Source organism: Aspergillus chevalieri, chromosome 3 (genome assembly GCF_016861735.1).
Source record: "Aspergillus chevalieri M1 DNA, chromosome 3, nearly complete sequence".
Classification (NCBI taxonomy): Eukaryota; Fungi; Ascomycota; class Eurotiomycetes; order Eurotiales; family Aspergillaceae; genus Aspergillus; species Aspergillus chevalieri.
In genome coordinates, this window is record NC_057364.1 from 1,408,208 (window position 1) to 1,435,239 (window position 27,032).

A 27,032-nucleotide genomic window follows, 5' to 3' on the forward strand; every position below is an offset into this window, starting at 1 on the left:
CTTCATTCTAAAGCGGCAGAAAATCGTTCCCCGCCGGCACTGAAGACGCTTTTTCGTGCTCTCTCGTGTCTGTGTGCAGATTCGAGGGCTTTTCTATATTGTATTATACCATTGTCGTGCCCATTGCACCTGATTCGTGACAGTCAAAATGCCCCGCGATCCCTTGATTGGGCTGGTTGGCAAGGTCTGTCCGTCCGTCTCCGGTCTTATCGCATGCCGCTGACCAGAGGGGTTCACAGCCTTCCAGTGGAAAGTCGACGACGCTCAACAGTTTGACAGATGCTAGTTCCAAAGTTGGTATGTACTGACTATCTCCTCATCTTTTATATGCGCAATTGCTTACCGAAATGTCTTTTCGCAAACAGGAAACTTCCCGTAAGTCACCATCTCCGTCTAACCCTCGGCCACGCCCTTCCGCAATCAAACGTCGCACCCTTCGAGCTCCATTGCATCTCTCTAATTTACGGCTAGCTTCACCACCATCGACCCCCAGCGCGCTATTGGTTACCTACAAATAGAATGCGCATGCCAGCGATTCAACGTCTCAGATAGGTGCAAACCGAACTACGGAGGTTGCTACGAGGGACGGCGATCCGTGCCTATCGAACTCCTGGACGTTGCTGGTCTTGTCCCTGGAGCGCACGAAGGACGAGGCTTGGGAAATAAGTTCTTGGATGACCTGCGTCATGCGGATGCTTTGATCCATGTGGTGGATGTTAGCGGGACAACTGATGCGGAGGGTTAGTATGTTTGGGAGAGGGATGAAGCGCAGGGTTGACAGACTGGCTTGCAGGAAAGGCAACACGAGGATATGACCCGTCCGCAGATATCGAATGGCTTCGGTCTGAGATTGTCCGGTGGGTGTTGGGGAATTTGATGCAGAAATGGTATGCGCTACAACATCGCAGGAAAGCCGTAATGGCTAACAGATTCCAGGGGCTCTATCAAGAGACGACATGTGGCAATCAGTTAGTCAACCACCGTCCTGTTAAATTGTGCCGGTTGTTAACCCCAGATAGAGGCGACGGCACCCGAAACCCTACAAGGCCAGTTCTCCGGTTACGGGAGCACAGTACAGACTGTGATACGGTGTCTGGATAGAATTGGGTTGAAAGAGCCACTTGAGGAATGGTCAGACGAGACGATTGAGAAGGTCGTTAGGGCATTCATCGATGAGAAATTCCCTACCGTGTTGGCCTTGAACAAGATCGACCATCCTGACTCAGATAAGGTGCGTCTCGTTGCACTCATATAGACTTCAGTGCTGACAGGATATAGAACATCAGCAAAATCGCCAAGATGCAAGATCCGCAATCGATCGTCCTGTGCTCTGCTATATCAGAAGTCTTCCTCCGAAGATTAGCAAAGCAAAACTACATCAAGTATGTAGAAGGCAGCGAATTCTTAGATACAAGGGAAGATCTCATCGACATGGGCGAACCTGACGGCGGAGGCCTGAAAGAGATGGATGAGAAGTTAAAGACGTGCGTTCACCTTATCACATCCCTATGCTCCTACTGACGTTACCAGCCGTGTCGAGAACATGAAGGATATGGTTCTCTACCGTTTCGGATCTACTGGTGTTGTACAGTGTCTCTCGCGAGCAGCGGAACTACTGGGCCTGGTGCCAGTGTTCCCGGTCAGGAACTTGCACACATTCTCGTCTGGCGCAGGGACAGCTGTTTTCCGTGATTGCGTTTTGGTCAAGAAGTGAGTATCTACCAGCTGCACCTGGTTATGTCTGTCTGCTGACTCCAAGTAGAAACAGTACAGTGGGCGATGTTGCCCGGAAGGTTATGGGCGACGTGCCTATTTCCTACGTCGAGGGTGTCGGTGGTACCCGGGTGTCCGAAGATGAGATTGTGGCCGTAGGAAAGCATGATGTACGTCGTTTATTCTTTCCCATGCTGTACTTCGCTAACAATAATAGGTCCTCTCATTCAAACCCGGACGGTAACTACTATGTACACTGATGACTCGATAATGAAACATTGCAACAAAAAAATACTCGTACATATCCCATAGAAATAGACCCAATCCACCAAATCATTATTCAATTCATTGTCCCCTCTGTCTAACCCGTCAGCCGCATCCCCCTAAAATCCCAACCCAAAAATCAAAAGAAAATCATACCTGAGCCCTCTCATCATTCATCCCAATAACTGGCTCCGGTGCCCTCGGATGCTCCTCCTTCGCCTTCCGCCCATACCCCGAACCCCCGCGCTCAGTCGTCGCCTGGCTCTGCGACCGATCCGCAACACCCTCTTTCCGATCTCGCTCTGACATGCCTAGACCGGAGGCTTTGGTCTCGGGGTCTGTGGTGTCGGCGTTGTGCTTTGTGCGGTCGACGGCGTGTTCCTGGGGGGGCACGCCGCGCCATTTGTTGAAGAGTTTGTTATAGGCGCCGCTGATGGAGATTGGGCGAATTGGTTGCGTTTTTTGGAGTGGTCGAGGTGTGGTTGGGCGTATTTGGGTTCGTAGGGTTTGGAGAGGCAGGGTGATGAGGGATGCGATGCGGGTTCGGGGGAGTGGCATTTTGCTGTATTGCTTGTTCGAAGTGCTGTATGCTGAAATGTTAAGTCGGATAGGTGACAAAGTTGCTAGTATATAACTTAGTGTCTAGATTACTTTTAAAGCTGGTCCAATACCTAGCTCGTCTGTATGACGTTCCGATGTTGCAATAGTACGGGGTAGATCGATTACTTCTCGGAGCGATGGAAAGGGCTTGGAGTTTGGTTATTGATCTTGGTTTCTAACCCGGTAAACATACTATTCTCTATTCTTGTAATAATATCAGAATGTTGTCGAGGTCTCTTTCGAGTTCGTCCATGACTGTGCGGGGGCAAGCATATTAGAAACAATAGATCAAAATGCTGGGCTGCCAAGCTGATGGAAAGCTCAAATTGCCATAACTATAATAGACAGGATAGCAGAGTACAATAACCGACCTATATTCGTGATATTCATCCGACTTCTATGCCATCAATTGACCAAAAAGGAAGGATCCTGTCAGCCACATCAAGCCGCATCCACTTTACGTCATGGTTCGTCTTGCTGTGGCACTGCGATATCCGGGCGGGTAAAGTATTATTATTATTTAGTCAAGTTTATTGTCCATATCGAGCCCTAAAGCTATGACAGACCATATTCCATAAACTCGAGGCTCATACACTATTTTCGATAAGACTAACTACAGGTACTATAACAAAGAAGTGTGCATAGCTGTTTCTGGCCTCTTGCCTCTATGAGTTCCCGAGGTGGCACCCCCTTCTATAATCTTTCTGGTCCTTTTCCTCGCCCCAAACCGCCTGTATGCGTAGAGCTTTCGAGCACAGTGCTCTCCTTGTGTTCCGGAGCAAGGTGGGTGTGGCCTAGGCTGACTCTCAGCTTAGGGTAGCCTCCCTGCTACTCCTCTCCTTTTCTAATTGCCTCCTCTAATGCTTCCAGTCCCCATTCCTCATCTCTCCGGGCCCTTTCGGGGGTAAAGTATATACCCGGGTAGTATAGGGCTTCAAGCAGACGACACCGGTCTAGACTCTACAAGTGAGTACGAAGTTGGGGTTAAACTGCTCAAATGGGATTTGCCTGATAATTATAGCAATCCTCTCCCAGATATCATTCCCTCCTCTTTTCAGCACCTCTCCTCGCATAACGCCCTCAACATACGCCTCCCCAATCAATATCCAGCCATCCTTCCTCCCAATCTGACCTTCAGCTTGGATTAATCTCCGCCTCAGTTTCGCAATCTCCTTTCTAGTGTTCATGGCTGCTTGTTGTTCTTTGTCATCGGTTCTCTGTTTCTGCGCGAGCAGTCGCTTTTCCGACTTCTCCATCTCCTTCTTCAGCTTTTCCGCTTGCAGCCTCAGATCATCATCGACGTGTCTGAAGATGTATGGGACAATGGCACTCCGTACCAACATCTCGATCTCCACTGTTCAACCAACTAGGCCCCATTCCAATGATTCCGTCACTCGTGAAGAACAAGCTCCGCCAATGCAGAGCGTAATGAAAGCTGTTTTCGTATTGCTGCGCCTCGGGTGAGATGGGCTGTTTTCTCTTGTACCGAGCCGCAACAGATTCACTAGCCTGAGACTCAAATCGATCCACCATTTTGAAAGCGAGCTTGTTGGCGAGCTGGCCCTTGATGGTATTTGGGTCACCTGGTAGTTTTTTTTTTTTTTTTTTTTTTTTTTTTGCTCGTCGTCATTGTGCAGCGCCGCGAGCCCCTGGTCTGCTGTCCCAGACCATGGAAGGTTGTCAAACTTGCTAATCAGCTGCCGGTAGACGTCTATAAGGTTATCCAGTTTCTTCTGTTTCTCAACTCTTTCCTCCTCTTGCCGCCGTGCCTCTGTGTCCGTGTCCGTTTTGTTAATGGGTCTCTTGAGGGCATTCCGCAAGTATGTTGCCCAGTGGCGCACCTCACGGTCGACAAACTCACAAAGCCAGATGCGCGCCCGCTTCTCTGGCGGTAGTAACAATGGGGATTGAGCCACATCTTTATCCGTCATGGAGTTCGCGTCTATGTCGTTAGAAGAGGAAGATGACAGGGAGGAAGCAAGGGCGGTGGCGACCGCGTCGAAGCTCGTTCCGTCACTTGAAAGATAGGCATGGGTCAGCCCAGTCACGCTTTCAAGGAACCGAATTAGGGGATTGATTGTCAGCAGTGCACGGCCGTTTAGAAAGTTCTCGGCATCTAGTATTATGCCACCAACTGCATCGAGGGGTGCGGCATCTAGGAACAACGTCGTCCCGTTGCGGGAAATCCTAGGCGACGGGGCGGCAATGGAGGAGCAACATCAGAGTCAGCATGTTCTCCCAGCTGAAGACGCTGTCTGTCTATTCGCAACGACTCAGGATGGATCAGAGATAGACAACCGAAAACAAAGTCTCTCGAATCTTTGGCTTGGCAGCCCTGACAGGCCCGAGGCCATTCGCGCAGGGCTAATCTACGTCCCTGGTTAATGGCTTGACGAGCAAACAAGGTGTTTGGAATGTCATCAATGTGGGCCATGGATAGCGGTACTAAGTATGCCATCATAATGGACCATGTCTTCGGCTCATGTCCCCTCATAAGGCCAGGATCCTGATAAGTCCATGTGGAGGCAGTCAATAGGGCTTCAAGGCTAACTTGGCGCTCGCCGCAAAGGAAGACAGCCTGTTATTATTATTATTATTTAATCAAGTTTATTGTCCATACCGAGCCCTAGAGCTATGATAGACCATGATCCGTGGACTCGAGGTCAGTGGCTATTCTACAGTCTCTTGTCCCCATAGGTTCCTGAGGCGTTAGCCCCCTTCTGTCATCTTTCCGATCCTTTTCCTCGCCCCAGACCGCCTGTATGCGCAGGGCTTTTGAGCACAGTGCTCTCCTTGTGTTTTGGAGCAAGATGGGTGTGGCCTAGGCTGACTCTCAGCCTTGGGCTACCCTCCCTGCTACCCCCTCTCCTGTTCTAACTGCTTCTTCCAGTGCTTCCAGTCCCCATTCGTCATCTCTTCGGGCCCTTTCTGCCGTCTGCTGTAGGTGCGCCCGGGGTAGAGCTATGCTGGCGCTGGCTAGGAATTGTAGCAATCCCCTTGTAGCTTTGGGCTCTCCTAGGAGTCGTCCTTGTGGGTATTCTTCTGCCGTAGTGGGCCTCATAACTCCATCTGTCTCCAGGTCCTTGTAGAGCCTGTTTCGTTGGTGTCGCCATTCCCGACATTCAAAGAGAAGATGGTGTATTGTCTCCCTTGATATACCGCATCCCTCACAGGTTGCATCCTCCCGGACCTGGATCTGATGTAGGTATGTTCCTATGGCTGCATGTCCTGACTTCAGTTGAAAATAACGGCTTGCTAGGTGTTTGGGAGCTATTGCAGCTGCCGGGTCGAGCCGCCAGTTCCTCTGTGGCCTGTATGTTCGTTGACCTTGTTGGGATCGCTGTCCAAGTTCTTTGCTGAGCCATCTCTGCCTTTGTGCTATAATGGCTTCTGTTCGGGCTCTACAGGTGAAGGCCAGGGATATCTCTCTTGGGCCTCTTCCTGGTGGCTTACTGGCTGCCTGTTTTGCTGCCTGGTCAGCTCTCTCATTCCCTTCTATTCCTGCATGTCCCGGCACCCATTGGATAGTGGTTTGGCAACCTCGGGCATGTAGTCTCTTGGCTATAGCATGTGCTTGGATCACTAATGCTTGACCTGGCCCTGGCTGGGTGTGTTGCATCCTTGCAATGGCTGCTTGGGAGTCCAACAGGATAGTGACTGGTCTTTGATCCCCCACTTTCTCTGCTAACTAGAGTGCTCGCACAACTCCCAGAAGCTCTGCATCAAAGACCTCATATCCCTTGCCTAATGGGAACCCCCGGGTCTTCCATGTTCCTCCCGGCTCTCGCCAAGCAATCCCTGCCCCACTTTTGCCATTCTCTAATCTTGATCCATCTGACCAGATTGCTAGCTCTGGAGGGAGAGATTGCGCTGCTGCTAGGGCCTCTGGACCTGGTAGCATCTCTATTTGGCCTGGGAACTGGCTACTGGTTGTCTGTGTTGTGCTCTCAAAGCCCCCAGATGGGTCCACTGGTAGAATATTGGCTAGTTGTCGAGCAAGGTGTTGTCCCAGGGACCATCGGCCTCGGTTGTTTCTCTCAGCCCATTGTCGGTTCCCTGGGGTCTGTTCCCCAGGTTGGGCGTGCTGATCCCCTTCCCGGAAGCTCACTGGGAGGACCTCCTTAGCTGGGTGGTTCTCCGGTAAGCTGAGCAGCCGGGTAGTGTATTTCAATTGTCGGGCCTCCAATAGGGCCTCTGCTGGTGCCAGGCCCGCTTCGCGGACTAGTGGCCCTACAGGAGTGGATTTCAACATGCCGGTAATTGCACGGGCCTGTCGGTTGATCATGAGCTGTATACCCACTCGTCGATCCTTCTGGCCTTGCCACCAGAGCTCTGCTCCATACAGGGCTACTGACTGTATCGCTGCAACTTGGACCTGGCGAGCCAGTCCTGGAGCAAGTCCATGACTCTGGCATAGGCGTTGTACCCGGTTTTCTGCAGCCCGTGCCTTGCGCATACAGGTCTGATAGTGGGCTTTGAGATTCAGCCCAGAATCAAGCCAGACACCAAGCCATCGCGTTGCCTCTAAGTTGAAGGGCACACAGTGGCCATCTACCTCCACTCGTGCTCGTTGAATCTGATCTTTCAGTTCCCGGCCCCGTTTGCGAGTAAGTAGGACTGCTTCTGTTTTCCCTGCATCAAACTGGACCACATTACCATGCCCCCACTCAATGGCCACCTTGGCAGCTTCTTGCAGCTTCTTGCAGACCTCTCTAACTGAATATCCTGGAGCGAGCAGGCCTATGTCATCTGCAAATGAGAGACACTGGATACCATTCACTCTCCTCTCAATTGCATCAAATACACCGCTGAGGTAGATAATGAAGAGAATTGGTGACACTGGCGAGCCCTGTGGCACCCCGGAGTTAATTGGGTGTGCTGGGCACTGTGTGTTGTCGATCTGTAGCTGTACCCATCTGTCGGTCAAGAAGGACTGTACCCATCGGATCAGATCCCCATCTAGGTTGAATTCAATCAGTCGGGCTATCAGTCGGCTTGGGTTCACATGGTCGAATGCTCCCTTCACGTCAAGGAATAGTGCTCCCATAAGTTGTTGGAGTTTCCAGGCTTCATGGGTGTTCTGTATTAGACATGCCACTGCATCAATTGCACTCCGTTGCTTGCGACTTCCCATCTGTCCTGGGTGTAGTATTCCCATAGTCTCACAGTGGTGGGCAATAGCATCTGCCGCTATCTTTTCAACCACCTTCCCTAGGCAGTTTAGTAAGCTAATCACCCGGTAGGCTTTCACAGCTGCGTAGTCTGGTTTATTAGGTTTCCTTAACAGAATACCCTTCGCTACCTTCCATACTGGTGGATGTAGACCCAACCGGAAACATTGTCGGGCCAGAGCAACAATTCTAGGACTGTCCCATTCCCACAAGAGCCGGAGGGCTCGAAAATTCAAACGATCGATTCCTGGAGCCTTCTGTACTGCCTGGTAAAGCAGAGCATGTCTCACTATTCCTTCATCCACCTGACTATGCCAGGACCCTTGGGAAAGACAGCCTGTTTTGCTAAGAGGAATTCTTGCAATACCCATATCCGTTTAAACCATTGCCGATTGGTCAAATACAGCCTTGGTGCCTAGGAAATCTGGCAATGATCAGGCCTGAAAAGACCCGTGGAGCATAGCGGTTAAAGAAGACTTCCGTAGCTCCATGCATGATATCTGTTACTCCTTCCTTTGTCAACCTTCAATGCTTGACTATCAACTTGCTCAGCTCAGGTACGGATGTCATTGCTAGACTTCGTGAAATTCTTTTTTTATAACCACTCGAGTTCTAGGCTATCCTTACCTAGCCACTCCCAACCAGGGATACGGGAACGCGCGACACCTTATCTCGATGCCTTCTAACGTTTACTGCCCTTTCTGTGGAGTCATTCTGCTTCCCGATCCCTATAGTGATGATCCAGCGTCTCTACAGACCCGCGTTCGCCCCTGGTACGCAGAAGTACGCGGCATCTACTCAACCAATACCGCTTTTGGCTATATCACCATAACTGGGCTAGGGATAATACGCTGCCGGAACAGTCTCTACGCACCGCTTGGCAACGATCTATCCTATGTCGACATGGGAACCGAGGCGCTGGAGGAATGGAGACTTTGTGAACCATCTGAAAGCCGTTGGTGCTTCGGCTTTCACAACTCGTGCTGGAGATTGCTTCTCCTCAGGCTCGGTCATGGACAGGATGATTACTTCCAGAATGAGACGACCATTGCAGAGTCGGTCTTCTACCAGCTCTATTGCACTCCTTGTCTCGAAGCCTCCAGTTTCAAATTTGGCCACGACTATGAGGGCGCTGCGCAAACACACAAATCGTTCGGGCGGCCTAAGGCAGTGGATCTGAGCTTACACTTTTACGCTGACCCCTGTGCGATTCCTTCCATGGACGACTTGAAAGCGACTACCTTTGGCTTCTGCAAGGCACCTGACGGTTCGCTCTGGAAAGAGCAAGATGGTGCTCGCCCGACGACTGCGACCGTGGTGGGCATTGACTACCACAATGAAGGGGGAAACTGTGCCTCTAGTCCCTTTGGGTCCAATGACGACCGGCATCTACTCCCATTTCCTGATGACACAAGAGAAGAAAGATATAAAAAACTGGAAAGACCCAAGCACCATTTCTTCGAGGCACTCTCGCCTGAGCTGAAATATGAGATATTTTCATATTTATCCTTTGATGAGCTTCTGAATATGAGACTCGTATGTCGAAATCTAGCTCTACTTGCAACCGTCGATACACTCCCTCAGTTGTACTGGCGAAGTAGGTTTCTCCTTGGTCAGGAGGCTGACTTTCTTTTCCCGAGACTTACAGATAAATGGGACTGGTCTCGGCTTTTCTTTTGGACCAGGGCATCTCTAAGGGCTAGACTCCTGCCCTTGGTCAATCGAAAGAGAATTCGGCAGCTGCTGGAACCCATTGCTGCTCTCGTGGATCAAGAGGCTGTTTTTCAAAATGGTCCATATGGATCTGCCTTTAACCCAGTGCAAAGCCAAGGCAGCTACTTTCAGCTAATCGATGGTGAGAGTACTGGAAAGCCGCCTCAGCTTATGGAGATAGCTGGCTCTTTTTCCGGCCAGCTAGCCTCTATTGGTGCGGATAGCCCCTTGGATGAAGGATGTCGTGTGCTTTACCATAGGGCACAACCATTCATGCCGTCGCGTCAACATCATCGACAGCGAATAGGTATTTCCACTGTCCAAATTGGCGCACGGAGCTTTATATCAGGAATAAACCTATTTCTGTCAGGGGACAATGTTGACCGTCCAGTCGGATATCACATTCCAGCTTTCGAGAAGTGGATAGAGATTCCATCCAGCTCCCATGTGAAAGCTCTTTGCGTGGCGTTTTGCTCAGAGGGGCTGACAGGGATTAAGTTTATATTCACAAATTCAGATTCATCGGGCTGGGTTGGTGACAGCAACGGCCCTGGAATTGCTCAGGGAATCCTTAGCATTCCAGAGAGGTTAGATTGGTATTGCTTGCTTGCAGGTTTAGATTGTTTCAAGATCGTTTCACTCGGCCTCGGTAAATTGACCGGCCATGCTGGAGCTTCTGTGAAGTTTCCCTCTCAAGGTGTAATGGATTCATCTTGTGTACAGTCCCATTTGTGGACACCGCATCCCCCAAGGCATGAGGATTTGATAATCAGTACTCTCCTACCATCCCAGCCTTCCCGGGCTTTTGAACCGCGGATCAATATTGACTTCGGTGGCTCAAGAGGCCTGCTTCTCGGGTCCTTGACAAGGCTTGCATTCCACATGGCATCCAGTCCTTACCCACTCATCGGAATAGAAATATTCTACTCTGATGGAAAGTCTGTACTTTTCGGCTCCAACAGCGGCTGCGAAATCTCTTTTTTTGTCAATGACTCAAATGGGGAGCGTATCAATCAAGTCGGCATTCTAGAAGACAGTCAGAGACACCACTCAGCGATTGGCCTAGGTGGCTTGCAGGTCTTTTCTACATATTCTCCAAGCATTCGTGTGCGACGCTGATTTTGATCCAGGTCTCAACAAACTATGGACGAAGTGCCACTTTTGCTCCTCTTCACTCTCGACTCTACGCATCTGTTGAACTACTACCGATTTTTCCGCCTGGAAACACCATCACTGGATTTGTTGCTCTTGAAGCAGTATGTAGCAATGCCTTGAGCGCCCCAAACAGCTTCTGATGCAGACCTAGGCAAATAAACACCATTTTATCCGAGTCGGTATTCAGTCCCAACAATGTGACGAACAAACTATGATACCGGATGTTGTGAATCATGAATGCCATCAGATACCCGACGATCAGCTAAGATACGACGAAAAATTCACTCATTTCATAGACAGTTCAAAGCCTGGTAACTATCAGACCTATGCATCACTCAAGAATGTCCGGAAAATCCAGGCATCCATGGGCATCCGAGGCCGATCCAGATCTCCTAATCGCATATCCGGTTTGAAGCTCGAGTATTATGACCATCCAAGTCCCAGTATAGTAGGGCAATGGATGAATGAACTCGATGATGGTTTTGAACTCTCCCCAGATGAGAAAGTTCAGTCATTAACTATCTGGCTCACTCCAATGGGTTCCTCTACTGAGTGTCATGGAATGGAAACAGGTCAAGTCACAGCTATACATATTGAGACAACGCGTTCTCGCAGTGTGACATTTCATTCCCCAGGCTTTCACTCCCTTCCACCCCAAAAGCTGCAACACCAGTACCAGAGTGACACTGGCGAGGAATTGACAGCCATGTCATGGATATTGAATGTATCTTCTGATCGCGTCCGAGCAGTCATTTCTGGGAACAGAAGCCAGAGAGCTCAGATGATCCCAGAACAACATCCCCCTTTTGACCAGGTGCAGAAACTTTACTTTGAAACACAGAATGACGACGGCTGTAGAGAGACCATAGTCGCAGCTGAGGCCTATTTCCGAGGCCGGGTGATTATCGGACTTGTCTTCGTCTATTCGTCAGATAGAAGAGCGAGCATAGGTGACTTCAATGTCGGCGCCCGTCAAACAGTTCATTTTGCACGGGACGCTCAGATTATTGGCTTGTCTGTTGCGGCCACAGAGCATGAGCTAATGGAAATCGAGTTTGAAATTGAATGGAATGAGCAACCTCGTTACGAGAAGCTAAGACTCTCCATCGCTTCACCTGATGACCCGGCCAATACTGTCGGATATGACTGGCGAGATGTATGGTGCAGAGATGGAACGTCTGCGGAAAGCTACCAGCGGCTCTTAGCGCGCGATAGGGTATACAAACCCCCGAGTGAGTCGAGACTAGTCGGTATTTATGTGGGCTGTCAAGGGTTCTCCCGTGTTGGAGCATTATACGAGCCCAAAGTATCTCAAAAAATATGAAGATAAGGATGCTCATTCATGTACTTAGTTTAGTTCTTCGCGATCAATTCTCGTTAATCAAGCATTGGTTACATTCTAGTTTCTGACTCGTCCGCACTTAACCAACAACCCAGCATACGTGCTCGGTTGGCCTTGTTTCTCTATTCGTTACCTTTACTGTTTGTACTTGTTGATATTGTTACGGAGCCTGGTGGGGGCGATATACCCATCGATGCATACGACTTACTGAACCGGACCCGGAGGGGCATTGAGCATACGATTATTTGGAAGACACTTAGAGTAAGTGTCCTGTCTCGAAATACAACTAACTAGAACCCTAGGTACGATACGAGAGAAGCCAGGTTGTGACAGATAGATAGATACAGCTCCAGGGCTTGATGTGGGTAATCTATTGTGATATACAAGGCAAGGGACACAAAGCTGAACTCTAATGCTATATCAACATTATTGAACCTAGACAGGGGTCTGTCAATGCTGCAGGATATTTAGAAATCATTCCCACTTTCCACACATACATGGCCAGCATCCAACTCGATGTCCTGCTCGATAGCACCTTATAAACAGATCCTTGAGTCATAAGATCTGGGCCTGATTACATACGATTCATATGTTCAGTAAAGTCCTCGTTCAGCTCGCGTATTCTCAGCCGGAGCCTCAACGGTTCATGGGCGAAGGATGACGGTTTTGGCGCTATGAGAAGATGTACACCACCGCAGTCGATCTCTCTGCGAAGAATCAAATTCATTGGCCCTTTTTTCGGGAGAGTTACTGCCCTGAATTCCTGAAAATGGCACAGCTAGACCATGGCCAAATTCACTGATAAATTGCCCGGAGAAAGGTATCTAGGGTATTCGTTTAAGCTTGCATAGCAGTTGGTAGCCGGTGTACAACCATTGAAAGATTTTAGTGATGGTGAACATGCCATTTTGAGACGATCTGTGGATATGACCTAGATGGAGTAAAAGGCTTGAACTTAGTGCGCTTAAAAGAGCATTGCCTAATTATATCAGGGCCCCATCAGGAGTACTCGGGGTAAGTGGCTGCAAAAGTTCGTTCTCGTACTCGTATCACAGACAATAAGAAAATACGTACTGCAAATACCGATCTCGACTGCGGGTCCTGAAGATCCTTCTGAGTTCCGCCGGGCTTGCGGTTCGACGAATCAGAGAACAAATTCGTGTTCGTATAAACCTTAAGAATCAGCGCCATGCTCTACTTAACCTCCCTGACCAGATTCCAGAACGCCCGGATAAGGAAAGAAATCCCAATGGAAATCCCGCCCCTGAAATCCGAATTTCAAGTCTGCTCCTGGCAGATCATGTCGGTGCCGGAAGTTTGATCTTTGCCACATGGACGATCAAAAGGAGGCGTGGAGCCAAGAATACCACTTTGACCGACTCTAACTTCCTCACTCTTATTCACTCCATCTGAGTCTAGCCACCATGGCTACCAATGACAATCTGGAGGTGTTCGAGCTACCGGCAGAACCAGTGATGCTTCCTCCATCTCTCCCCGCCGCGGCCATTGGCAAAAGCGGCGTCAATATGAACGGTACGGTCTATAAGACCTATAACGGGGTATCTGAAGGCGGCTAATATGATATCTGCAGATGACGGCCGCGTGAGTATCGACTGGGACTCCAGGTTCGTGCGAGGATTCTCCAAACTATACAGTCGTCCGTTTCTAGGACGACCTACGACACCCCCGCCAGGTTACTCCGAGCTGGCCCCGCAATCAGCCGACGATACAATACAGATCTCTGGACCGCCACCGGCATATCCCGAGTCTGTCGTCGAAATTGAAAAGAGCTGGAAGGTCAAGCTGAATATCGTTATCCAAGTCGTCGGGAGCCGAGGCGACGTGCAACCGTTCATTGCCCTTGGAAACGAACTCCAGCGATATGGACACCGCGTGCGACTAGCTACGCACGATGTGTTTGAAAGTTTCGTCAGGGACTCTGGATTGGAATTCTACCCGATTCGGGGCGATCCAGCTGACCTGATGACGTACATGGTCAAGAATCCTGGCCTGATTCCAAGTATGGAGAGCCTGCTGGCAGGTGATATCCAGCGCAAACGCATCATGGTCCGCGAGATGTTGCGCGGGTGCTGGCGATCCTGCATTGATCCTGATATGCATACTCAAGTGCCTTTTGTGGCTGATGCGATTATCGCTAACCCGCCGAGCTTGGCTCACGTCCATTGTGCGCAGGCGTTGAGCATCCCGGTGCATTTAATGTTCACCATGCCCTGGAGCAGCACGAAAGCTTTTCCACACCCACTGGCGAATATGAGCAGTGGCAATGCAGACGAAAGTTTGAAGAACTATGTTTCTTACGGCGTGGTGGATTGGCTTACATGGCAAGGGTAGGAAACCAACAACACATTATTTCAAGAGCAGTGAAGGTTAACCAACACTTCCAGACTGGGCGACGTGATCAACGAATGGCGACGAAAAGACCTCGACTTGGAAGATGTGGCTACGTTTGAAGGCCCTCATCTTGCAGAAATACTAAAGGTCCCATTTACATACTGTTGGTCCCCAGCGCTTGTTCCCAAGCCTCTGGATTGGCCATCTTATATCGGTGGGTTGTGAACAGATTGGTTTGTGCTGTCTCAACTTGAAACTAACGGGACCCTTCAATAGATGTCTGCGGCTTTTTCTTTCGTGATACCCCGAAATACGAGCCTCCAGCTGACCTAAAAGCCTTCCTCGCATCTGGTCCTCCACCGGTTTATATTGGGTTCGGCAGTATCGTACTGGAAGACCCGGAACGGATCACCGCCACTGTTATCAACGCTGTAAACGCAGTTGGCGCGCGGGCGGTCGTTTCCAAAGGCTGGTCCAACTTGGGCGGCGCACACCACGACAACATCTACTACATCGGGGACTGCCCACATGAATGGCTGTTCAACCATGTGGCGGCTGTCGTGCATCACGGAGGGGCGGGTACCACAGCTTGCGGATTGCGGTATTCCAAGCCAACACTTATTGTTCCCTTCTTCGGAGAGTCAGTACTTTGTCTAGACTATTATCATTCCGCCAACTAACAGTTCTTAAACAGCCAGCCATTCTGGGGCGCCATGGTCGCTGCAGCCGGTGCTGGACCTGCCCCTATCCCACATAAGCAGCTTACCGTCGATGCGCTGGCCGCTGGCATTCGGTATTGTCTCAGCGAACAAGCAGCGGCGGCAGCCTCGACCATTGCGCACAAGATGAGCTCAGAGTCGGGCGTTCACGCCGCAGTCGCGTCATTCCATCGGAACCTTCCCCTCGACCGTCTGCAATGCGAACTATACCCATCCCAGCCTGCCGTGTGGTCGGTATCCGTACCCAAGAGTCGACAAAAGCTCGAGCTTTCAAAGTTCGCCGCAGAGGCTTTAGTTGCGGACGGGTTGATCGACCAGAAGAATCTCACCATGCACGTTGAATGACTCTACGTTTTCTCCCTTGCTGGTCTCAGCTACTGACGGACTTCTAGACATCCCATTAAACCTTTACTGATCGAAAACCGTCGATGGGATCCCATCACGGGCGGAGCGTCTGCCGTGATGCACACCACCACCGACCTCACTGGTTCGCTTTTGGGGACATTTTACAAGCCTGTCCAGGAGTATCAGGATTACCACAAGCGTCGTAAGGACCGGCGTTCGAGCAGTATGTCTATCCAGACCTCCCACATGCCCACAAGCAGCTCATCTGCCGGGTCCACGTCGACAAATATCGTGAAGGGAAAGGTGGCCGCGGGTGCTGGTGCTGCGAGTAGCAACACTAAGCCGCGATCCGATCAAGGCGGAGGAAAGCTTTTCGCGAGAATGGCCGGTGCCTCCGCTAAGAGCCTGGGCAGCTTTGTCCCCACCGCTCTCAAGGGCATGACCGTTGACATCCCACTTGCGCTGACTGAAGGACTGCGTAACATCCCTCGATTCCACGGCGAGGAGCCCCGGGATCACGGTCCGGTTACAGACATTAAGAGCGGCTTTGCCGTAGCGGGAAATGGGTTCGTGTGGGGGATGACGGAGTCAGTGAGCGACATAGTCGTCAAGCCATACCAAGGGATGCAACAGGATGGAGCCAAGGGTGCGGTTAAAGGAGTCGGCAAGGGCATGTCGAATATGGTGTCTAAATCTGGTTTCGCCATGTTTGGGGTCTTGATATACCCGAGCGCGGGTATTGCGAAGAGCTTGCACGCGTCGATTCATTCAAGGAGGAGGAAGTTGATTGTCAAGGCCCGCCGTGGTGAAGGTGTATGGATGCTGGAGAGCGGCCAATACACGGACACGGACAGAGACCAGGTTGTTACTGGATTTCGAGGAATATCGAAGGGTAAGAAGAGGGGGTAAATTGTCTGCAGGAAAAGTCATGGAGTTTCGGTAGTCTTGTACCTTCATAGAGCACGAATAATAGCAGCCTTCCTTTGCTTTCTGGTTTCTCTAAGGAGATTCGTATGTAACGGTCGGTCCGTTCCTGGGCGTTTCGAGATGTTATCACTACAAGGTGGCTCTTCGACATCGTTGCGCTACAGAGGTAATGATGACTTGGAGAAGATACAGCGAATGGAAGTATTAAGCTACATACATACAGCAATAGCCCAGGATCAGGCGTACCATACGGGAATTTCAAACACAGTTCTCCCCCTTCTCTGCAACAGCACTATCGGTTGTTTTCGTCTCTGTTGACCTCGCAACCCTCCTGGTCTCGCGGAAGACCATATACCCCGCCGCACCAGCCACAACACAGGCCAAGGCAACAAATAAGCCCGTCGTCCAACTGGGCCGGTTGAATCTGTTCATCCCCAACATACAGCCAGTCAAGCATCCCTGGAATATGGTATTCCACATGTTGCACCAGACCACAAAATCCATTTTCCACGTCGCCGTCGCCGGTGCGCAAGCCCCATTTATCGAGAGGTCAAGAGCCTCTGTAGTAGCAGATTTGTTTTGCTCGCAACCACAGTCCCCATCACAGCCAACACATGATACAACAATCGGTAAGCGATACCACGCTTGATGAATGCTAGCCAAGCGCGTGATGCCAGCGAGGCTCTTCTCCCGGTCCCTCCCCGACATCCGCCAGCAGCACCACCAGTACAGATCCCGGAACCGCCACGGCGCAAGTCCGAACCCCGTCACGCAGAATAGCCCGTTTAGGATCTGGGAGGTGATCTCGATCCAGATCCGGCGGGAGGAGTATCGATCGTTGCAGGACGGGTGGCACATGGCTGGGGCGGCATTGCAGATTAGCAGGAATAGCATCCCGCCCCAGGCGACTATGTTCAGTCCGTAGATGGTGATGAAGAACCCTCTCGGGGTTGTGATCCAACGCCACGCCTGAGTAAGCCAAGCTCTCTGATCCATTACGGTTGGGATATGTTCGGGGGAAGTGTTGCTTGTACGGAGCTATCCCATCAACTAGTGTCAGTTCGCTTTATACAGAGCTTTAGGTAGATGCAGACATTAAGGATGCTGCTTACCTTGACATGTATTTCGATTTCCTTGTTCTCTAGGGCTGGAGACATGTCTAGAGCTCCACGGTCAGCCCTACTAAGCGGGTCGCATTGTGCCATGATCTTTTTGCAAGATTCGAATGAGGCACGGGAAAGATTGTCGCAAGATAAGGAGCGGTACTTGTATCAAGTGTGTATTACTGTCGTGGAAAGGATGAGAGAGGGAATGGGCCTGAAGGGCAATTCTATACCCCTGTTGAACCCTGCTTCTGGTTCGGGAACGCTAGTAAGAACTCTGCCGCGAGTCCACCCAACGCCACTGTCTGAGGCAGTCTACCAATCAAAACATAGAGAAGACATCTTAGCTTTCTGGTTCAAATAGTGGTTTTTGTTTATACAATTTATACGATAACGAACCGATGAGATATAAGGCTACCATGGTTGGAGAGTTGCTGAGATTTTCAACCCCAAATACTGCACAGGAGACTACCTGTATCTGTTATGAAGATTGACTCTTTGAGGGTTTAAATCCATTTCAAGTTCGATATGCTCCTCTCACCAATCAATTTCTCCCCGGCGCATTTCGATACTCACAGAGAGACAGGGGAAACAATGGGGACGGACGCCAGTTACAAAACCGCTGCTTGAGCATACTACCCATCCGAGGCAGCAGCCATTATATCACGGTCCTTTTTGCTCTTACTAGTTTTGCTCAACTATACCAGCTGTTGTGCTATCGGACTTAGTTTTTCATGCCCTTTATGGGTGGAGGCTTCTGTAGGTTGGGTATAACGGTTGTGGACCTCTGACAGACGCCAGGTTGGGGTGGGTCCTTGATGTACGGAGTACGTATTTGCATTCTACATGCGGCTATTCCCATGTCTATTTACAGATAGTTCTCCGGAGATCCATTGAGCATGATGCTTGAACAGGTTGGTTGCCTTTTGCAGATCCGACCTTTGCTTGCCTTGAGCAGTTGCGCTTTCTCCGGATCCTCGTCGTGTGGGGCTCCAAAGGCTATTCAAACTAAGCTCAAGCCTGAAGGTCATAGCTTGCCCCGTCCCACTTGCAAAATGCGAATACGGGCGGGTCTGTTACCAGGATTTATCAATTGTAACGTTCCCGACCCGGTGCCGGAAAGACTCCCAAGTCGGGTTGTCTTACTCAGCCCTCGGTCAAGCCCTGCCTGTATTTGAGAAATGCGAAGATACTGATGACATCAACAACCTCATCTCATCCATGGCAATGGTCAAACGCAACCAACAGTTTGGTACAGCCCTATTGGAAGCTTTGCACCTTGAATGGGGGTGAAACGTTTGAGGTTATCGACTGCTATTATCCATCCAATCAGGACTAGCGTTTCGGGCATTCTTGGCAGTCTTGGTCGGCCGCAGCTTCTGAAGTTCTGCCTACCAGTCCTAGTCCTGATCTCTGGAATCGCCCAATCTGCTCCGCTTTGATGCCGATAACCTTGTGATATCATATATGTATACTCTTCCTAAGTGGTCATGCTGGGCTTTTCTCTGAGCAGCGCCTCATTCATGGGTGAAGAGACAGCGGCTCCAAATATTGAGCAAGCGCGCAAGAGACACCGCGCCCGCCACCAAAAATCGCGCCTTGGGTGCTTCACTTGCAAGTCGCGACGGGTCAAAGTAAGTCCGCCTTTCTGGTCTGCTCTTCTGGCCTGCTCTCCCAGTTCTCCTATTCACGCGTCTATAGTGTGATGAAGCCCGTCCTGTCTGTGGCTCTTGCGCTTCCCGCGGTGAGCCATGCTCCTTCCCCGAACCCCCAGCAACTTCCGACAGAACACGACGGGAACGGCCACGTTCCCGGCATCGCTGTGCTGGGAGTCCTAATATCCATGACCCGCAACCCTTTCTGAGACCATTTGAGATATATGCGTCGTGGTCGGCGAGCATTCCCACTCCAGTAAATGACCACTCGTTGAATATGGACAACCTCCTCTCCATGCAGTTTTTTCCACTTGCACACGGCCCAAATGATGTCCCTCAATCCGAAACGGAGCATGGTCTGGCGGCGGGTGATCCCAGACCTCGCTGTAAGCCACCCCTATCTTATGCACCTGCTCCTCGCCTTGGGTGGTATACATATGATCACGGAGCAGACCGGGCAACGGCGAGGCGAGAGAGATGCAGTAGATTTGCTGGTGGTAATGGATCATCATCAGCGAGGGCTACGGGGATTTAGGGAAGAGGTGGCCAGGATATCCAATGCCAATGCTGAAGCTGTTTACGCTGGATCTCTCCTCCTCGTCGCGTTCGTCTATGCGTCCCTCCAGGTCCCCGAACTGAACCCGTTCGCTACGACTCTAAACCAACAACCACCCGGGCCGATTTGCAAGCCCCATCTGAGCTGGCTGCATCTTGTCCGAGGGGTGCCCACCGTGATCCGTGATCAATGGCCTGCCTTAAAAGCCAGCCGCATGCGGCCGATGGTCCTACATTTCCATGGCGCGGATTACTGGGATGATCTTCCATTTGTTTCATCCTTGTCCAATCTGGATCACTGCTCCCCGCGCTTTTTATCATTTGCCCAGGGAACCTGTCAAGCCATCGCGGACCTGAGGGCTTCTTGCGACGCCATACAACCTCCCGATAGCAATGGGCTCCGCTTAACTCCCGGATCTTCTCCGGCGTCGTCGGACTGGGCGGGATATGCACCATCAGGAGCCATAGACGTCCTGGAAACGGTTTACTCGCGCGTTGTGGCTGTGTTAAAGTGTTCGGTCAGCGAACGGGGTTCGCCAGATGATTCCGACATTCAGGCCAATCTTGAAGAGGCCACAGTGCAGTCTTGGCCGAGCTTGGTTTCAGATGACTTTATCGCCTTGCTGGATATGGGCGAACCGGTGGATCTTGGCTGGGGACTTTCGCTGGTCATCTTGGCTCATTTCTATGTCGTCAACACCCTCATGGACTGCTGGTTTCTAGCGGGTTTCAAAGAGGAAGTTCTTAAGATTCAAACAGCCGTCTCGAATCTACACAACGCGCAGTTAAGCCAGCTTATGATGTGGCCCGTGAAGGTTGCTACCACTTGAACGCCTTCTAGCCGTTGAGATTAGCCATGACAATGACAAGTTCACCAGCCGCTCACAGACATCCAGGCGAGCGTTCTCAAAGTTGGATGGATGCCGCCCGGGTGAGCTTAGGGTGAGGCTGCTGACTCTATGATGCTTAGGCCGAGGAGCTGGTTCTGGGAGCATCCTGTGCTTGGGATGAACTTTGTCTTCTGGGTTATTGTTCATGGAATTGCGGATGGCGCATTTAAGAATATTTCCTCTGTTGATGAGCTCTTGTCGAAACAGCCTCCGCCAGGGAGACAATCTTTCACGCTTGAGTGGACAGATCGCGCCCAGGCACTTCCTGTTTTCCGCATGGTGACCTCGTAGGGAACTGAAAAGAAGAGAGGATTGACATTCTCTTCACTTCATCATAATTTTACAAGCCTGGCTGAACGGGACGGGTTTAGAGACCGCCTTCGAGTTCACGGAATCAGAGCGGGAGTAGCAAATAAAATTGACTGTATAACTCCCTATCTCCCACATTTTCCTAGTCCTACTGATCATCTCATCTAGATAAGGCGCCCGAGGCTACACGTAGCCAAGGACTTGACCACCAGAATCACGGCATGTTCCTTAAGTATCAGTCTGCACTGAAAGCTTTAGATATACAGGCATTATTTTGGGACATGGAGCCGGATTATGAGTGCCGTGAACTGGAACAGAATATGGCTCATCATCGAGACCCTAACGTCCCACGGCATCTTAATGCTGCTGGACTAGCCGAATTCGAACAAGATGATGAAATTAGAGCCCTCAACGAGAAAATTGCGGAGCTAGGAAAGCGGATTGGAGGTCAATTTGAAACTCATAAAGATCTTGTCCTGGAGCGAAACCAGCTTTATAGCAGAAAAGCTAAAAGGCTTAGAAAAAAGCGTGCAGAATTTGTCAAACAATGGTGGGACACAGCCTATGATGAATACGTTGCAGGAAATGACTTTACAGAGCGTGATTTAACGTGCCTCTTTGATATTTACAGGAAGTATATGCCTGAAAGATCTCGGATTCAGGAAGCCTTGTTTAAAGAAGTGCCTCTTGACAGTGAAGAAGGAAAGCAATGTCTACGTGATATGATCTCCCTGTGCACATCCACCGAGAAAGTTGCATATTATCCCAGAATAAATCCTATAGATGGGCATTGTCTGGTATGACAACTGCCAATGTCAAGGTACGTTCCACAGAATATATGAAATGCATGATGTCCGACCCTGATATGTAGTAGCTTTGGCCTCCAGGTCCGTGCAATGCATATTTTACAATGTCAAAGAAAGTCTTTGAATGCCCCTCCCTATCAGCAGAGTTACAAGAATGGCAAGAGAGCCCACCGTCGTGCGAGTCGTGCCTTTGTACAGTTCTGTTACCTGTGTGCCCAGTTCTCGTACAGCGAAGATGATTGGGCCCAACACTACCAATACCATTTAGCGAATCTCCAACCTCGATGTGGGATTTTAAAATTCCGGTATACATTGGTGGCAGCTGGACTCTGCCCTTTTTGCTTGGGTGATGAAACCAAGAACCCCAGCGAAAGATTTCAGCAGTGGCTGGCAAAGGCCACCCTTCTAAACCACATTGATGGGCACATGAAATTGTGCCAATCCGAAGCACGGGTCCAGTGTCCCCACCCGCGCTGTCAAAACAAGCAGTATGATGTACAACAGGCCTTCGGCGTCATTTCTTTGATGTACATTCTCTCACAGAATCTCGTTCCAACTGGGTCTCTAGAAAAAGACGGTGGGCTTTTGAAGATGAAAATCCTACGAAAGTGGCCAAGCGCAATAACGATGAGGATAAAGATCATGAATAATGGTGACAGTCTCATTCAAAATAATAAAATGCCTCCATATGTAGCTATAGCCTCCGATAGGCGTCCATTCATTAGCTAGTTCGGACACAAGAATTAATCTCTATTCCGAGATACTATCTCTTGCACAGGCCCTTTCCTAGCCAACAGAAGCTTTGGTATCCTCTAACGAACCAAAATCAGTCATGGATGAGAATACTGAATTATCTGGCTATAAATACATTAAAATGAAGAGATTTTGTATTAAACAAATGCCCTTCTAGTAGGGCAACTAATTACCACTTATTGGACAAGACTTTCCCATCAATGTAGTTAATCATATCCTTCACAGGCGAGAGATGATCGCGGCCTGCCCCAAAGAGCATCCCCTGACGCATCACCTTCCGATAATTCTTCCCCGGTGACACCTTTCCCAGCACATACTCCTGGCGTGTCTCAACCTGAGTTGGAACCGGAATTGACCGTCCAACGACCGCTTCCATTGCTTGCCAGGCAAAGGTGATCGCCTCCTTCGCTCCCCCAGGAACACCAGCATCGTCCAACATGAGAATCTTCGTATTGGGATAATTCTTTTGGATATAGTTCGTAATATTAGGGTTATAGGCACCGCCCCCACACATGAAAATCTCGGCGATTTCCATCCCTTGGGGCGCATATCGCCGGTAATGGTCGACGATCGCCTGGGCCGTGACTCTGGTCACGGTTGCGACCACGTCATCGGGTGAAAGACCCTTGGCCTCCGCCTTCTTGATCAGATCAAATGCAAGGGTATCCCGGAAGACCTCTCGGCCGGTTGTCTTGGGCGGATTCAATTTGAAGTACTTGTGTTGAAGGAACTCGTCCACCAGTGCTTGATCAACTGTGCCACGGGCGCCCATCTCGCCGTCCCTATCGTACTCGCGTTCACCATTTGTGTAATAGCGCACCACGGCGTCAATGAAGACATTCCCCGGACCAGTGTCGAAATCGTAGCATTCATCTACTCCACCCTTGTTATCGGGCGGGATGAAACAGACATTAGCGATACCACCGATGTTCTGGCACGCACGCAGTTTCGTCGGATGGTGCAGGAGCAAAGCATCAAAGAAAGCGATCAATGGCGCGCCCTGCCGACCAGCCGCTTGGTCGCTGACTCGGAAGTCCGTGACGGATGTGATGCCTGTGCGAGACGCCAGGATGGACCCCTCGGCCATGGTGAGGGCACTTTTGACCTCGCCCTCTTCTGGCATGGAGAGGAGCCAGATGGTTTGGCCGTGAGAGCCGAGGACGTCGATAGTGGAAATGTCGACACTGTGGTTGTGGCAAAATTCCTTGACGGCCGAGGCGAAGGTTTCTCCCAGGGTGACGTTGACTTCTGATAGTTCTGAAGGAGAAGATTGGTTGTGCAGGATGATGTTCATCACGCGTTTTTTGATGGTGGGCTCGAGGTCGATCTCGCCGTACTATTGAGATATATCTTAGTGGGTGGTTTTTAGGTACATCGGAGGGGCTTGATTGTCTAGTCCGCACATACCTTGAGAAGCTCAAAGCACACGGGGGATTCAGGAGTTTCTTGGTAGAAGTGACAAAGGGCACAGTCGATTCCGTCCTGCAATATAGGAATATAGTTAACTATTATACTTCCATATTCTACACAAGCAGTCTTCTGAACCTTACCATCGACGTGCCACTGTTTAATCCGAGAACCGTCAAATCCACAATATCATTGGGAATGCCATTTGTCTGGCCGATAGAACCCATGGTGATAGTCGAACAACAGTATATCAAATCACTTTCCAACGGCAGTCAGGAGAGGTGATATAACAAATAGAATGGTGAGCAAAAACGAAGCAATGGAAAAAGACGTAAGATAGGTATTTAAAACCTTGCAAGTAACCATTATAACTGTCTCAAAGCATCTTTGCGGCCATGCATGAGTCTGGATGGAGCCAACTATCAACTGATTGGAGGGAGACGCTCATTTGGGGATTTGGTGGTAAATGGATACACTGCAAAACGGCAAAACGGCAAAACGCTAAAATGTCTCTCTCTTCCCCACCCATTTTCGCTGATCACTGCGTATCATTTCTACAGAGTAATCAAATACATACCCAAACTATTGCGCTACCAAATTCTCCCCGGGGGGCGGGGCAATTAATCCCGCTTAAACGCTTCTACGGCCGGGGTTTGTCCGCAGTCTCTACACGTTCCTCTTCACTACGCCTTCAGCTCTTCTTTCCTCATATGATGTTTTAAGGCTTAAATACGGCCGCGTAGGCCTTCTGATGGATTCTAGTCATGTTATAAAACGGATATCCGGAATCCATATCTATGCAAATGGGTAGATTTTTATCCCTTCATGCTGTCTGAACTTCGTTCCCGTGTTATATTGTAAGTACAAGCTGGTCTTATTCAACATCATCATTAACCATGGGCTACACAACGTTCTGGAAAAGGCTTTCTACGAACCAGCTCAACCTTGTCATTCACACCTTGTCCCTCCTTTGCATCTTTTTCGAGGGATATGATCAAGGTGTGATGGGAGGCGTCAATGCCTCCCCTTACTATGTCACGGAGGTAGGCATAGGCAAGGCCGACGGCACCGTGACCGACACCACCCACCAAGGTGGCCTGGTCAGCGTTTACTACCTCGGCTGTATCTTTGGCTGTTTTGTTGGTGGATGGCTTGCAGATCGTATTGGCCGTATCAATGGTCTGTTCATTGGTTCTTTGTTTGCTATGGTCGGTGGTGCTTTGCAGGCTGCCATCCAGAGTTCGGACTTTATGCTGGTTGCCAGAGTGGTGACGGGTATTGGGACTGGAGGTAAGTGGTATCAAAAAGAAATGCGTCCGTCGGGTCTGTCTCTGATTAGATCACAGCTTTGACTGGTATCGCACCTGTTCTGGTGTCAGAGACTTCCTCCGCGAATCATCGTGGTGGATTTCTTGCTTATGTCTTTATTGCCAATTGTAAGCAGTGTCTTTTAAACTCTACCACGGAACGATTAGTGTGTTGATACCATCCAGATCTAGGAATCTCTATCGCGTATTGGGTATCTTTCGGTCTCGCTTTCATCAACAATGGTTATTCAGACATTAGGTGGCGGTTCCTTCTAGCCTTCCAATGCGTTCCTGCCCTGATTGTGGCTATATTCATCAAAATGCTACCAGATAGTCCGCGCTATCTTGCATTTGTCGGACGCAACAATGAAGCCCGCGATCTTCTGAATCGAGTCCGTGGACACAAGGTCTGCCAGAAAGAAATCGATCGCGAGTACCATGAGGTCGTCGCAAATGCTCATGACAGCAAACCTAGTTCACCAATTCAATTTGTCAAGATCCTGGTCGGGAGAGGAGAAAGGCCAGGTTCAAGCTTGTGCCGTCGCGCCTGGCTCTGTTTGTTTCTTCAGATCATGGGATCTTGGACCGGTATCACCGTGAGTAACGCTTAAATACTACGTTCGTGAATGGATATCGTTTAGCTAATAGAATCAGGCCGTCACAGCGTATTCCCCTACTCTTCTTAGCCAGGCTGGCTATAGTGAAGTCACACAGAATGGTCTTGCGGGTGGCCTAAATACGATCGGAGTAATAGGCACCATCATCAATGCAAATATCGTAGACCGAATTGGTCGACGAGCTTGCTTGATGGCAGGTTCTGCGGCTTTGTTTTCTGTAAATTTGATTGTAAGCTCTCTTCTGTTTCTATAATGTACACGGATGACGGAATTAACTTTCAAAGGCTGGAGCTGTATTCGAAGGCTCCCTCCAGAACCCTGGAAAAATGGCTCAGTTCGCCCCGGCTGCTGTTGCAATGCTCTTCCTTTTTAATCTGTGGTAAGCATGCGGGAATCGAACTTTCACAGTTTTGATACATTAACCTGGATAGTTATGCCGCTTCCTGGGGAACAGTAGCCTTCCTCGTGCCTACGGAAATGTTCCCCTCAGACCTTCGAGCGCAGGGCAACGGCTTTGGAATCGCCGGCTGGGCCATCGGCGTGGGAATGACCACTCTGGTCAACCCAGTCATGTTTGGTAGCATCACGACCCGCAGCTACTTTCTCCTTGCCGGTCTGAACTTACTCTGGATCCCAACAGTCTTCCTTTTCTATCCAGAGACCTGCAACCGTTCCCTCGAATCTATAGAAGCACTATTTTCCACCTCCAGTCCGTTTTATTGGGAGATGGAGAAGGCGTACAAGTTGCATGGCGACGCGTACGCTGAACGGGAAATTGAGAAGATAGAAGACGACGGGAAAGGGGAGCTAGAAATGTATCAACATCGAGAGTTCCATGAAACGGCTTGATATGTGTCTTATGTTTGGACTTGGGGTGTCATGTAGATTTATAGAGGAATTGCGAAACAAAACAATACGATATGTACTCAATGGACCGAAGGGAAAATTTCAGACAAGTCACAGATCATGATTGTAGTGGATATAACTTGTGTTCAATAATTATAACCACGACTAGTAATGAAGTTTCTAATAGAGCGCAGTTAGATCTCTCTATCACCTTCAAAAACAAAGAATGATAACGTATCCGAGTAAGCGAGTCGGCCACGCAACCGAGTCGGCCACACCTGTATTGCATATAAAATGGCAAATTTTAAGACCCCACTATCTTAACAACACCATGTCAAGAGCACCTAAAATCTAGAAAATAGAATTATATGATGGTACATATATAGATACTAAGCCTAGGACCTCGCAGAACTTTTGATTCCTTATATTACAGAGAACAGGCTTCAAATACAGTTGTATTTATAAATATACTGTATTTCAGGC

At 49.8% G+C, this 27,032-nt stretch overlaps 10 protein-coding genes across 10 annotated transcripts; 6 read left to right on the forward strand and 4 right to left on the reverse strand.

Moving 5' to 3' along the window:
* Positions 1–148: 148 nt before the first annotated feature.
* ACHE_30510S (Ygr210 GTPase family protein) lies at positions 149–1,957 on the forward strand (the record flags this gene model as incomplete). Its single annotated transcript, XM_043277136.1, has 11 exons — positions 149–184; positions 240–297; positions 366–375; positions 472–740; positions 794–887; positions 937–968; positions 1,020–1,231; positions 1,279–1,484; positions 1,531–1,710; positions 1,763–1,883; positions 1,931–1,957. The coding sequence occupies 11 exons, from the start codon at positions 149–151 to the stop codon at positions 1,955–1,957; spliced, it is 1,245 nt and encodes a 414-aa protein (XP_043135045.1).
* A 101-nt stretch (positions 1,958–2,058) lies between these two features.
* On the reverse strand, positions 2,059–2,535 carry ACHE_30511A (uncharacterized protein; the record flags this gene model as incomplete). Its single annotated transcript, XM_043277137.1, has 2 exons — positions 2,059–2,070; positions 2,134–2,535. 2 exons carry the CDS (start codon positions 2,533–2,535, stop codon positions 2,059–2,061), a joined length of 414 nt encoding a protein of 137 aa, XP_043135046.1.
* A 1,400-nt stretch (positions 2,536–3,935) lies between these two features.
* Positions 3,936–4,508, reverse strand: ACHE_30512A (uncharacterized protein; the record flags this gene model as incomplete). The annotated part of the gene is made up of 2 exons (XM_043277138.1): positions 3,936–4,140; positions 4,264–4,508. 2 exons carry the CDS (start codon positions 4,506–4,508, stop codon positions 3,936–3,938), a joined length of 450 nt encoding a protein of 149 aa, XP_043135047.1.
* A 4,143-nt stretch (positions 4,509–8,651) lies between these two features.
* On the forward strand, positions 8,652–9,444 carry ACHE_30513S (uncharacterized protein; the record flags this gene model as incomplete). Its single annotated transcript, XM_043277139.1, has 2 exons — positions 8,652–9,284; positions 9,397–9,444. 2 exons carry the CDS (start codon positions 8,652–8,654, stop codon positions 9,442–9,444), a joined length of 681 nt encoding a protein of 226 aa, XP_043135048.1.
* Positions 9,445–13,382: 3,938 nt separating this feature from the next.
* ACHE_30514S (uncharacterized protein) lies at positions 13,383–16,283 on the forward strand (the record flags this gene model as incomplete). The annotated part of the gene is made up of 6 exons (XM_043277140.1): positions 13,383–13,491; positions 13,550–14,306; positions 14,364–14,524; positions 14,587–14,950; positions 15,005–15,361; positions 15,422–16,283. 6 exons carry the CDS (start codon positions 13,383–13,385, stop codon positions 16,281–16,283), a joined length of 2,610 nt encoding a protein of 869 aa, XP_043135049.1.
* A 276-nt stretch (positions 16,284–16,559) lies between these two features.
* ACHE_30515A (DUF2985 domain-containing protein) lies at positions 16,560–17,506 on the reverse strand (the record flags this gene model as incomplete). The annotated part of the gene is made up of 2 exons (XM_043277141.1): positions 16,560–17,339; positions 17,414–17,506. 2 exons carry the CDS (start codon positions 17,504–17,506, stop codon positions 16,560–16,562), a joined length of 873 nt encoding a protein of 290 aa, XP_043135050.1.
* A 1,879-nt stretch (positions 17,507–19,385) lies between these two features.
* Positions 19,386–20,444, forward strand: ACHE_30516S (uncharacterized protein; the record flags this gene model as incomplete). Its single annotated transcript, XM_043277143.1, has 1 exon — positions 19,386–20,444. One exon carries the CDS (start codon positions 19,386–19,388, stop codon positions 20,442–20,444), a length of 1,059 nt encoding a protein of 352 aa, XP_043135051.1.
* Positions 20,445–21,034: 590 nt separating this feature from the next.
* Positions 21,035–21,616, forward strand: ACHE_30517S (uncharacterized protein; the record flags this gene model as incomplete). The annotated part of the gene is made up of 1 exon (XM_043277144.1): positions 21,035–21,616. The coding sequence occupies one exon, from the start codon at positions 21,035–21,037 to the stop codon at positions 21,614–21,616; it is 582 nt and encodes a 193-aa protein (XP_043135052.1).
* A 925-nt stretch (positions 21,617–22,541) lies between these two features.
* On the reverse strand, positions 22,542–24,006 carry ACHE_30518A (uncharacterized protein; the record flags this gene model as incomplete). The annotated part of the gene is made up of 3 exons (XM_043277145.1): positions 22,542–23,708; positions 23,780–23,854; positions 23,923–24,006. The coding sequence occupies 3 exons, from the start codon at positions 24,004–24,006 to the stop codon at positions 22,542–22,544; spliced, it is 1,326 nt and encodes a 441-aa protein (XP_043135053.1).
* Positions 24,007–24,675: 669 nt separating this feature from the next.
* On the forward strand, positions 24,676–26,552 carry ACHE_30519S (uncharacterized protein; the record flags this gene model as incomplete). Its single annotated transcript, XM_043277146.1, has 6 exons — positions 24,676–25,069; positions 25,126–25,215; positions 25,273–25,682; positions 25,741–25,932; positions 25,988–26,082; positions 26,135–26,552. The coding sequence occupies 6 exons, from the start codon at positions 24,676–24,678 to the stop codon at positions 26,550–26,552; spliced, it is 1,599 nt and encodes a 532-aa protein (XP_043135054.1).
* Between the last annotated feature and the right edge of the window lie 480 nt (positions 26,553–27,032).